This window comes from Bidens hawaiensis, unplaced genomic scaffold (assembly GCF_021521415.1).
Source record: "Bidens hawaiensis isolate Kalapana, Puna unplaced genomic scaffold, B.hawaiensis_p1.1 tig00009327_1, whole genome shotgun sequence".
NCBI classification, from domain to species: Eukaryota; Viridiplantae; Streptophyta; class Magnoliopsida; order Asterales; family Asteraceae; genus Bidens; species Bidens hawaiensis.
In genome coordinates, this window is record NW_027491688.1 from 529015 (window position 1) to 541731 (window position 12717).

Consider the following 12717-nt stretch of genomic DNA (forward strand, 5'->3'; position numbering starts at 1 on the left):
CTATACAGACAATCGTTGTCTCTATAGGCCTCATAACCGAGAATTGTGCTCTATTCACAATTGGCAATCGTTGTCAGTCTGCCTAACCACTTATTAATGTTGTGTGCTACAGCTGCCTTTAATAACTGGAAGCCGGATTCTCATGCTCCTATTCATTAATGTTATTGGGTCATTAATAATAGGACTACTACTTCGAAAATACTAATTAAATTTACTGTTGCTTTTAATCAGATGTCATCAAACGAAAATTCACCCTACGCCCTTAAGTCTATCCTTGAGAAAGAGAAACTGAACGGTACCAACTTCATCGAATGGCACCGCAACTTAAGACTAGTTCTTACAATGGCAAAGCGCCTGTATGTTCTCGATGGACCTGTTCCAAATGAGCCTGAAAACAACACTGCCGCAGCTCGAAAAGCTCTTGACAAGCATAGGGATGACTCGGCTGAGGTCTCCTGTATTATGCTAGCCACCATGACTTCTGAGCTTGCTAAAGGCTTAGAAGACTTTGGTGCCTATGAGATGCTGGAACAACTCAAGGGCATGTTCCAGAAACAAACCCGTCAGGAACGATTCGATACCATGAAACAACTCATAAGTTGCAAGATGGCAGAAGGGTCTCCCGTCAGTGTGCATGTTCTTAAGATGAAGGAGCACATCGATCAGCTCAAGAAACTTGATTATCCCATGCTTGATGAGATGGCATCAGATTTCATCCTCAAATTTCTCCCCGGCTCTTACGACCAGTTCGTAATGAATTTCAACATGAATGGCTGGGTAAAGACAGTGCCGGAGCTGCACAACATGCTCAAAACGGCTGAGATGAACAATCCTTCTAGGACCAATCAAGTTTTGATGATCCGATCTGCTGGTGTAAAGAAGCCCAAAACCAAGAATCAGGGTTATAACGGTAAAGGCAAGAAGAAGGTTATTGTTGCTGCCAAGCTTGCCACCAACACTAACAGGAATGTTGCAAAGGCACCGTCGCCGCCTCCTGAGAAGCGCCAATGCTACAAGTGCAACAAGATGGGGCACTGGATGCGTAACTGCCCGAGCATCTAGCTGAGCTAGCAAAGAGGAGGGCCAATGGTGAAGGCTCCTCTAAAGGTATTTCCATATACGTTATTGAACTTTTCACTGTTTCTAGCAACACATGGGTATTTGATACCGGACGTGGTTACCACATCGTGAATGTCTTGCAGGAGCCTGAAAACTGGAAGAAACTGAAACAAGGCAGCATGGAACTCATCGTTGGTGATGGGAAGAGAGTCCCAGTTCTTGCAACTGGCACGTATCATTTTGCTTGTCCGTCTGGCCTTGTAGTTACTTTGAATAACTGTTTGTTTGCACCTGGTTTGACCAAGAACATTATTTCGGTTTCTTTACTTTTTGAACAAGGTTTTAAGTACGCTTTTAATGGTATTGCTATTTCTGCCTACTTGAATAATATCTTTTATTTTGAGGCTAAACCTCGAAATGGTATTTATGAGATTGATGTTCAAACTGATAATAACGTATATCATCTTTCAAAACGTATCAAGACTAGCATCAATGATACTTTTCTATGGCATTGACGACTTGGCCACATAAGCAAGGCAAGAGTAAAAAGACTCAAATTCGAAGGGATTCTTGAATCCACAGGACCGGACTATTTTGACGATTGTGAGTCTTCCTTAGCTGGCAAACTCGCCAAAGACTCAATCACTCATAAAAGTGAACGAGCAAGTGATCTGCTAGGACTCATGCACACTGATGTATGTGGACCTTTCAGAATCATGACTAGAAACCATGAAAGATACTTCGTTTCTTTTATCGACGATTATAGTCGATACGCTTATGTGTATCTTATGAAATACAAGCACGGAACTTTTGAAATGTTCAAAGAGTTTCAAAACGAAGTGGAAAAACAACTTGGTAAAACCATTAAAATGCTTCAATCAGATCGAGGTGGATAGTATCTCAGCTCAGAGTTCATCACTCATCTAAAAGAGCATGGAATTGTTTCACAGCTCACTCCACCTGGCACAACCCAACATAATGGCGTGAGCGAGAGGAGAAATCGAACTTTGCTAAACATGGTTCGATCGATGATGTGTAGAACTAACTTGCCTCACTCCTTTTGGGGTTATGCCCTTATGACCGCTGCCCGCATTGTCAATCTAGCTCCAAGTAAGAAGATAGAGAAAACCCCATACGAGATACGGCATAAGGGAAAGAAGCCCAAATTGTCTTACCTTAGAGTATGGGGATGTGATGCTTACATCTCAAGTGAGTCTGATGACAAACTTGATCCCCACGGCGTAAAAGTTATTTTCGTCGGATACTATAACCAAAGCGGTTATTACTTCTTTCATCCTGATACAAATACGATTTCTATCAAGAGGAAAGGCCACTTCTTTGAGAAGAAATTTCTCAATCAAGGAACTGGAGATAATATTGTCGATCTTGAAGAAATTCAAGAACCACAAACAATCGCTGAGGGAGTTGGAGCGTCTGATCAACAAGTTGTTGTTGCTGGTACATCAGACGTGAACACAAGCGTTTGCAGAAATAGTAGGACTCCCGTACCAAATTCTATATACTTATGGCATCTAGATGGTCCCGAAGTCTTATTAGTAGCCGAGTCTGGCGACGACCCTACTAACTACAAGTCTGCTATCTTGGATCCTGAATCCGAGAAATGGCAAGATGCCATGAACGCCGAGATGCAATCCATGCAGGATAACCAAGTTTAGAACTTGGTTGAGCTACCCCCCGATAGTCGGGCAGTAGGGAGCAAATGGATTTTCAAGAGAAAAACCGACATGCATGGAAATGTGCAAACCTATAAGGCACGGCTAGTCGCGAAAGGTTTTAATCAAACTCAAGGTGTTGACTATGATGAAACCTTCTCGCCCGTTGCTATGACTAAGTCAATAAGGATATTACTTGACGTAGCCGCGTACTATGACTACGAGATATGGCAAATGGATGTCAAAACCACTTTTCTTAATGGACATCTTTCTGAATATGTTTATATGGTTCAGCTTAAAGGTTTTGTCGATCCTAAATATCCTAATAGGGTTTGAAAATTGAATAAGTCCATTATGGACTTAAGCAAGCATCTCGAAGCTGGAATCTTCACTTTGATGAGAAAATTAAAGAGTTTGGTTTTGTCAAAAATGAAGATGAGCCTTGTGTTTACAGAAAGGCTAGTGGGAGCACTATATCATTCCTCATCTTGTATGTGGATGATATACTGATAATTGGAAACAACATTCCTATGTTTAAGGAAGTTAAGCACTGGTTGGAATCTTGTTTTGCAATGAAAGATCTCGGAGATGCCACATATATTCTGGGATTAAGATCTATAGAGATATATCTAAGCGGATTCTAGGGCTAAGTCAAAGTACATATATTGACAAGGTCATGGCACGCTTCTCAATGGACAACTCCAAGAAAGGAGCTGTTCCCATTGCTAAAGGAACCGTGTTAAGCAAATCGCAATCTCCGGCAACGGACATTAAAACAAAGCACATGCAAGCAATTCCATATGCTTCGGCGATTGGATCTATCATGTATGCTATGTTATACACTAGACCTGACGTCTCGTATGCTTTAAGCATGACTAGTCGTTTTCAGCAGAGTCCTAGCGTTGCCCATTGGACTGCAGTAAAGAACATCTTGAGGTACCTGAAAAGGACCAAAGACATGTTATTGGTGTTTGGAGGAGTGGAAGATGAGCTCACTGTAAGGTGTTACACTGATGCTAACTTCCAGAGTGACCGAGATGTTTCTCGCTCATAATATGCTTGGATGAAGAAATTCATAGCCAACCTCGATCTAGTTCCAAGTTTAGAAAAAGGATTGACGTAATATGTGATAACACAGGTGCTATTGCTTAAGCCAAAGAGCCCAATTATCATCACATGGCCAAGCACATTTTTAGTTTCACTATGTACGGGAGATACTGGAACGAGGTGACATCATAATAAGCAAAGTAGACACAGATCAAAACCTAGCAGATCCGTTCACTAAGCCGATGACTCAGGACAAGCATGACCAACACAGGGATGCTATCGGTATTAGATTATCTAGTAATTTGTTTTGATTTAGTATTTGGATGTATGAACATTTAAACAGTTATACTTTTAAGTTTACTTTTGATTTAATGGTTAAATTCAAATGTTGAATACTATAATTGTGTTCGTTTTAATACGTTTAATCCATGAATACTGTATTCTAAATTATCCGTTGTCGGTCAGACTCGTGGGAGTGATTCTGAATTAAGACTATTCTGACTTTGGACTCAAAGGGTTGACTTCCAAACTCACAGACCTCATTATGAATGACGTTGGATGTAACTCGCATCAAATCATCTTCATGGATCTTAGTCATAAGATGCATTTGATATTAGTATGCTCATTTAGTATCCTTAGACCTGAGATACATATTAGAACTTTCGTTTACTAAAGGTATTCTTTGATTAGTGTCAAACACTGTCGCGTAACTGCCAGTCATAAAGGCATTGGTTGGGAGTATTCTGAAGTTCAGTGGGAGTTGTATGTAATCAAGATGGAATTCTGTACTCTTACATGAAATGTAACAGTTAGACATCATGGCGCCTTCGTTGATTCAAACTGGTGAAGTGTGAGGACTCACCCAAACTTACTGTGTGTTTGATTGGACCACTTTGACTCGAGAACGAAAACGATAATGATTGAACGTCATATGAGATTGATCTGATCCATGTCTCATTGTTCAATTGGTGTCTTATACTGAAAGGATAGATGAAAACGATTACTGTAATTTCATTATCTTGCAATAGTGTATTCCAAGAGCTTTTGGTTAATGAATTTAAAATGTCATAACTTGTTGGGGGCAGCCATGTGTAGCTAGAGCACCGCTGGCTGTCAGCGTTGAGAAACTTAACCTGAATCCGTCCAAGTGGGAGACTGTTGGAAATATGGACCGGTTCGCTTAAGTCAACGTGACCGACCGGGTTGTGACCCGTGAGAGTTACACCTTGGGCAACGAACTAAAATCCGTTTAAATTGTTTAACCGGTATATGACGAATATAACTATGACGGAATTATTATTTATAATAGTTATAAATAATGTAGTAAGTAAATTAACTTGTTCGGGCTTTAAACGAGTTGGACTTTGAAGGCCCGGTTAGAAGTTAATACTTATTATGATTGTTATTATATATAGTGATATATAATAATAATAATAACCTAATAATAATAAGCTAATCGGTGGGAACAGCACAGTAAGAGCCGCCACCAAACTCCAAGATAAAGGGAGCATTAGCTCCATCACATTGGTTTTGATTTTTTTACGAAAAATAAAACCACCGTCGCATTAAGCCACCGGCCACCATAGTACGACGCCGCACTACCCGCGCCGTCCTCCGCCTCTGCCCGCTTACAGCCGACACTGCTGCCTCTCGCACCACCGTCACACTCCGTTTGTTCGGTTCGTCAACTAGCAACGTTCGTTGAACCTCGGTGTCTCAACCGGTTATTCATTAACCGAGGTAAAATTAAATATTGTCGGTTTTGGTTTATGTTTAATTTGATTGTTCGTATCGTACTCGTATTGTATGTAACCGGATCCTGTACGGTTCCGTTAAATGGTGATTACTCGTTTTGTATTCCGCTGCGTATTCATTATTAATGAAACCTATTTATTAAAACCGGGTTTAAAAGTTAAACCGTTGACTGATCACCACTGGAACCCAACAGGCCTAACTTGGGAGAAATGGAAAAAATTAAAATTTTACGTTGTAATGGATGGAAAGTGTTGTTTGTTTTTTTGGTGGAGACGTTCTTTGTGGTCATTACTGGTACCTTGCTTGTAACGTTTTGTTTTGTTTATATAATTTTTGCTTGGTTGGCCATTAAAAAAAAATAATATGAAGAAACCGAAAGGAAACAAATTTTATAACTTAAAAAGTTATTTATAAGCTAAAACTTAGAGGAGTTGCGTGTAATATTCTTAATATTTTTTCTTAATATAATATAACTACCGTGTTTTCTGATAAATAATAATATTTTGTATAAAATGTTGCGATAAAATAAACTAACGAATTGTAAAGGGCCTCGAAATTTTATTTCGCTTTAGGCGTCAATGGTTGAGTAGGAGGCCCTAAAACTAGGCGTGTACAAAATAACCAGTTAACCGGAAACCAAACCGGGCCATTAGTTCGTATAGCGGTTCAATCATTTCACAATCAATCTGGTTTTAAAACCGAACCTAATTGCCTCAAACCGGTTTTCAACCGCTTTAAACCAAATTTAAACTGGTTAAACCGGTTTCAAACCGAAGGAAACTGCTTTTGATTAGTTTGACTAGATCCACGCTTAAATCGGTCTCTAACCAAACTGCTTTGGGTCAAACTGGTTTGACCATGCAAAACCCTGGAAAAAAAACCGGTTTTGTGCACCGCTACCTACAACCAACACTTATCTTGGATTTAAGATGTTGGGCCAATGTTTTATAGGGTTGAGTATTATAGCTTTAGCAAAATCTTATTTTCGGCCCAATCTTGGATTGTGCCTATTGTTAAGGCCGTATGTCGTTATTGTCGCGTATTAAGTATGTAACTATGTAAGTACGATATATTGGATCCAGATCCATAAGGGCACCCTCTACTCCTCTAGGCCTAAAATAATGTAAGAGAGATTTATTTATTTTTCTCTGTCGTTCAAGAAAAAAAAACATATAAGTAATTTTCCTCTATTTTTACTTACTCTAATTCTGATTTAGATCAATTTTGTCTTTCCTCCAAGACACAATTTAGACGCTACAATAGATTTATTTTTTATTTTTTATTTTTACCTTTACCCATGTTTTCACACGGAAATTTTTCCAGTGAAATACAACACATTAACAAAAGATCACTCAATAAAAGCATATACTATACTTGTGCCTAAAAAAGAACGAGTGTTTCGGATTTGATTAGGGGTTAAAACTTAAAACATACCATTTTTAGAAAATATCACTTTGGCTTGGACTAGAACACATCCCAACAACGAGTCATTTAAAAAAAGTTAAAAAAAATAGGTTCACTCGTTACAATTTCCTTAGCGGTAAGTGGTGCCAGGTATGCTGGTGGAGGTGGCGGCATTGTATTGGCAAAAGAGGAAACAAGCAATGGTTGTGGTGGTGCTATTGTGCTAAGTCTTAACACATTTGGACCCTTAAAGTTAACCAACTTTATATGAGTAGTATGTTCTGACTCGTATAATGTGAGTAAATTCATATCGACTCGTTTTCTAATATGCGTTGGTGACAAACATATATATACCTTTAAAGAATAGTAATGATTGTTTAACTTAACATTTTACACCAACTCATAATAAAAATAACTTTATAAAACAAAAAACTGTTAACTGATATGCACATTGTACATTATACAGGGAAAAAAACCATATATGAAAAAATAATTTATGTCTATATAACAAATAAAGAATTTAGGTTTTTATCAAAGTATCAAACACATTTATAAAAAAGTTAATAACAGTTGAGACTTGAGAGGAATAAAAAAGGAAATTCGTCCTGTGTTAAATTATCTTCATTTTTTAATAAATTTTTTAACTCAAATAACTTTCGTATATTTGATAAAAAAAATTATATCATAAAATCAAATATTTTATTATATATAATATTGATATGACATTCCTATACCATTTAACCATCTCATTTTACAATGCCCGAATATATGCCCAAGTTTGAAATGGATTTTGATTACGGATCATATAGAGTGGTTAAAGAGAATATCTTCACCTGTAAAATATACACATGTCGCATGCTCATCGTCTACTATGCCTTTTAGGCTCGAGAGTTTTGTACCAGCAACACTCTCGGCCACACATTTGTGCAAGTAACAAAACACACAAAAAATATGGAACAAACAAATATTGGACCAACATATTCCATAAATAAGTACATCGAATAAAATCCACAAACACATGGTAGGAAACGCGACAAGCATCACGATAGTGGCAATGACATAGGGGAAACAAAGAAGATATTGTGTTTTACACTAACTCATGTCAAATGCTTAGGCTCGTTCCCATTACTCAAATATTCAATTTAGGAAGTACCTCTAATTAATTACACGCCAAGCTGAAACTGAATTGAAACTTGTCAAATTTTTACATAACTTAATTAAAAACAATATTTGAGCTCGCCCTGCGACTTAAATCTTGAAAACGTGAAGAGCCCAAGTCTCTACTTTCATGCGTAGCATAAAAGGCCTTGCAAAGATCATTATACTTTTGAAGATCAAAACCATGCATCTCCATAAGCTTCCTTTGCTTTGTCTTGAACCGACGCTGGAAGTAGCCTTCAAACGTGGGCTCTTTAGATGTCTTTATAAAAAACATATACGCAAGTGCAAAGTGAAAGGACGTGACAAAGAAGCATATCGGCTCCATCACATCCCAACTAAGTTCCCAAAACGTGAGCCTCATGAACCCAAGCGTTTGTAGTACTAGAAAACCGAGACCACCATAAAGCTCAGCCCGAACATGAGAAAGTGATTTTTTATCAATCAAAGCCTTTTGCATCTCTAGCTTTTCAAGCTCCTGCTTCCTTGGATCATTTGGAATGGCTATTGATTGTGATATTAATTTCTCCATTGATTTTGCTAACTGTTCCATCATTTAAGGAAAGTAGTAAATAACTTACCAGTTTCAAATCATAAGAAATTTATATAAGGTTTGACTCATTTATTATTTATTAATAAATAATTAATTTGAACAATGTTTTAGTTATTTTTATGCATCCTTTTAATTATAATATATAATATAACGTTATATCCATTATTTAGTTATTATAACGTAATATATATTATTTAGTTATTCTTATCACAATTTAATTATAATGAATATTAGTATTAAATAAAAAACCACAAGAAAGATTAAAAACATAAGCCTCACGAGTCAGCTCGAGCTAATTATACCTGATCGGGACGGAGGAACACGATGTTTCCTAACACAATAACGTCACCGGCTTCATCCAGCATTTTCGAAAACTCCACACCTTGTTCATGATTACCACAACAGTCAATGCAGACGGTTACAAACTCCGAGTAACTAATCGAGTTAGTCTGAATCTGTTTCAACGCCGATCTCACCTTCTGCAACTGCGAAAACCTCAGAATCTTCCTCGCATCATTCACCGATATCCCAACAGAATCTCCGGTAACTTCCGGCGAACTCACCGTCGCCGGACTTTTCAGTCCGTCAAGCCGGAGTCGTTCTCCGGCGGAAACATTCACATTCATCTTCTCCCGCAGCTTCTCACCGACCAGAAACGAAAACAACTCCGGCAAGCTCATCGCCGACGACTGGTTGATTTTCCGACGTTGGAGAACCCGCCGGAAAAACCCGGCGTCGGCTTCCGGAGTTGATTTCTGCGGCGACGTCAGAAATTTGGTGACGGTGAGTGGTTTATCTCCGGTCGCCGGAGATTGATTTTTAATAAGGCGTTTGGTGATGGCTCGCCGGAGTGCCATTGTGGCTGACGTGGACGATGAAGTTAAGGTGATGATGTGATACAGAATGAGTGTGTGGGTGGTGGGTTTTATAGTGTGTTAATGAAACGATAAGCGGATGGAATCGCGAGATGTTTTTGTTTTAATTTATCGTGGAGATTCTGTTCCAAGAGTATCATATATTCTCCCATTGTGTTGCATACTTTCCATGTAAGTACAAGATTCTAAATTAGTAAGAATAATATTTATGACTAGTAAATGGTGTAATTAAATCTTTGCTGAAAATATCAAAGTGAAACAGAAAAACTGAATTAATGAAATTGATGATTCGTTTAATGTTGTCTATTAGAAATGAGTTTTATGATTTAGCTGTAATCATGGTTGTAAAACCCGTTTTGTGCTAGTCGAACGTTGGAGTAAGAACTAACGATTAATCAAGATTAATAGGAAATAATCGGATTGAAATTTTATATGTAACTGATTTTTATTTCCTGTATTATGAGGTTGTTTTACATATTCGTTTCTAATATTTATATATTTGTTATAATTTTAATTTTATTTATTGTAAATAAATTAATAATATACTTAGGATTTGATGATGAAAGAATTTCACAAATAAATGAGATTAACTATGTTTAAAAGCTATCTAGGTTTGGTGAGACCATTGACCCGTTTTTTTTTACTATAAAATTGTTTTCTTAATTATAAATAATATCTTTTAAAAAAAATCGGATATTAAGTTTTATTATATCCCTATTTTATAAGATTTCCATATCAAATATTTGATGAGATTAATTTTTAATATAATAAGATGTTATAACCCGTTTAAGGGCTATATGGGTTTGGTAAGACCCATTTTCGTGAATTCGGATCAAACTCATGAGAAACCTTTATTTATAAATAAAGCAATCTGGTGGCTTGAGAGAATTTAAAGTGGTTTTGTATATATAAAATCACAAATATTCTTAAACGATAGAAAACACAAAATTCCAAATAAACTTCGAAAAGTCTAACAAAAAAAATCATACCCAATCAGAGCGCCCTTTCAACGCTGTTACGTGTTGTGTCATGTCATTCACGCCTTCCTTCAACGTTTCCATAACAACATCACCCATCCACAATACTAGTCCTTGTACGTTTCCATGTGACGCGTTGACACACCGCAATCGACATAATTATTTTAGCGACCACTAAGACATTTTCAGACGTGTCGGTTTACAAGTTCTAAGCCTTGACCATACACGACCATCACTGCGGAGTTTTTCCTACACACCATAAGCTTATGTTAATAAATTATACACACCGCAATCGACATAATTAGTTTAAGCAAATAAAATGGTTAATCATACTATCAATTTAAGTAATTAACCACTATACTAGGGCCTATGCACTTGGCCCGTTAGGGACAAACACTTTTTCATAACAATCCTCAAGCTTTACATATAAAATTTATGCTTTCAACAAACTAACAATTTACAAGCATGAATCATGTTACAGCTTAACATCATCATTAAGCAATGATTTCCTAGTACAAACAAGTATTATTGTTTATAAGACAGCTCAACTAACTTCATATTTTATTTACAACAACACGCTCTATGCCCGACAATAACAATATAGGCATAAACATGACAAACTAAACTCATATCTAGTTCATGTGTGCTATGACCCATATGGATAGCTAACTCAACATGTTTACCTCTATTTAGTCCTCTCATAAAAGCTTAAACATAAGATATAACTTTAGTATCATAAAACTCTAATTTCGGTGCTGCAATTTTTGTGCAGCCGGCGCTCAAGTTGTGTTTTGACCTTTTTTAAAACCTGAGTTAGTTCAACATGTTCAAATATAAAACGTAGAAAACTTAGAGAGCTTTCCGACCATATAAAATACACCTTTATTGGAGCTATGGTTGATTTTATACAATTTTATAAAAACATATTAGCAACATCCAATGTTGTCAAACAACCCATTTTCATAAAACCATAACAACATATAAAAAACCAACATAACGTTTCCACATCTGTTACTAAAACCAACACGTATACTCATAACAACACCACATATAGTATTAGCAGGCCCTTTTAAAAATCAGCTCGTTAGCACTTTATCTTTGTAATATTTATAACCCTTATATATTGAAGTTTTTATGCAAAAACTAGAGTTCGATTAAAAAAAATGCAGCAGGCTCATTTAAAATCAACAACAAAAAACGTGTTTATACTCGAAAATAATATAAACTTTTAGTATAAACCGTAAACCAAACCGTCCACCATGATTTGAAAACTTTGAAACCGACCGACCGAAAACTTCTATAAAACCGATCGCGAAACAAACCTACCCCTTAATATAAACACGAACACAATATACATGGTACCAATCCCACTTTATTTCACCCTTTTGAAAAAAAAAACAGAATTTAAGCCCTAATCTTCGACAATTACGAATCCTATCAATCTGATTAATCCATGTTACAAAACATAAACACACAAACAGTATACATGCGGAGCAGATGGAAGAACAAAGCAAATTCGATTTGGCCTTTTTTGTGTTACTGTAGAAAATGAAATCTGACAACCCAATTGAAACCAATGTACGAACCCTAAACCCCAAAATGGTAAAATACTAAACGGTATAACAAAATTGATTATGAACCATAAATCAAAACTGAAAGACATAGAAATTGAACCACATAAGCAAAATTACAATAAAATCACCTTAATCGATAGGTCAATTGACGAACGACGAACTCTTGGTGAGCATCTGTGGTCGGTGGTGGGATGATGGGAGGATGAAGCGTTGGTATCTGAAGACTGAGGGAAGAGGAAGGGTAATTAGGTCTGAATGTCATTCAGATTCATTTAATCGCTTACCGAATCAGAGGTTGAAGAAATCATTCAGATGTGTTGCCAAACGCTCTGAATGCTCTTTACATCTATGCGAGTCAGATATATGGGTCTGAATGCTCCCATTTAGTGAGAAACAAACAACCCCTAAGTCTGACTAACAATCAATGGGAATGATTTGCTAAAAATGTATTGGCCTATGGCACCTAACAATTAAGAGCATTATTATTATTTCTTCTATTTTTAAATCCAAAATTACATTAAAACACACGTTATATTTTCTCTCTTATTCTCAATTAAATAATATTCTTTATACTTTTATCATTACATTTTCTCTCTAATTCACTCACAATCAATTTCAAAATATATTAAAAAATTTATAAGA

General features: G+C 36.7%; 1 protein-coding gene across 1 annotated transcript; it reads right to left on the reverse strand.

Moving 5' to 3' along the window:
- Positions 1–7922: 7922 nt before the first annotated feature.
- LOC143532016 (calcium uniporter protein 5, mitochondrial-like) lies at positions 7923–9721 on the reverse strand. The gene is made up of 2 exons (XM_077027176.1): positions 8952–9721; positions 7923–8640 (listed from the first exon to the last, which is right to left on the reverse strand). Exons 1-2 carry the CDS (start codon positions 9504–9506, stop codon positions 8152–8154), a joined length of 1044 nt encoding a protein of 347 aa, XP_076883291.1. The 5' UTR covers positions 9507–9721; the 3' UTR covers positions 7923–8151.
- Positions 9722–12717: the final 2996 nt, after the last annotated feature.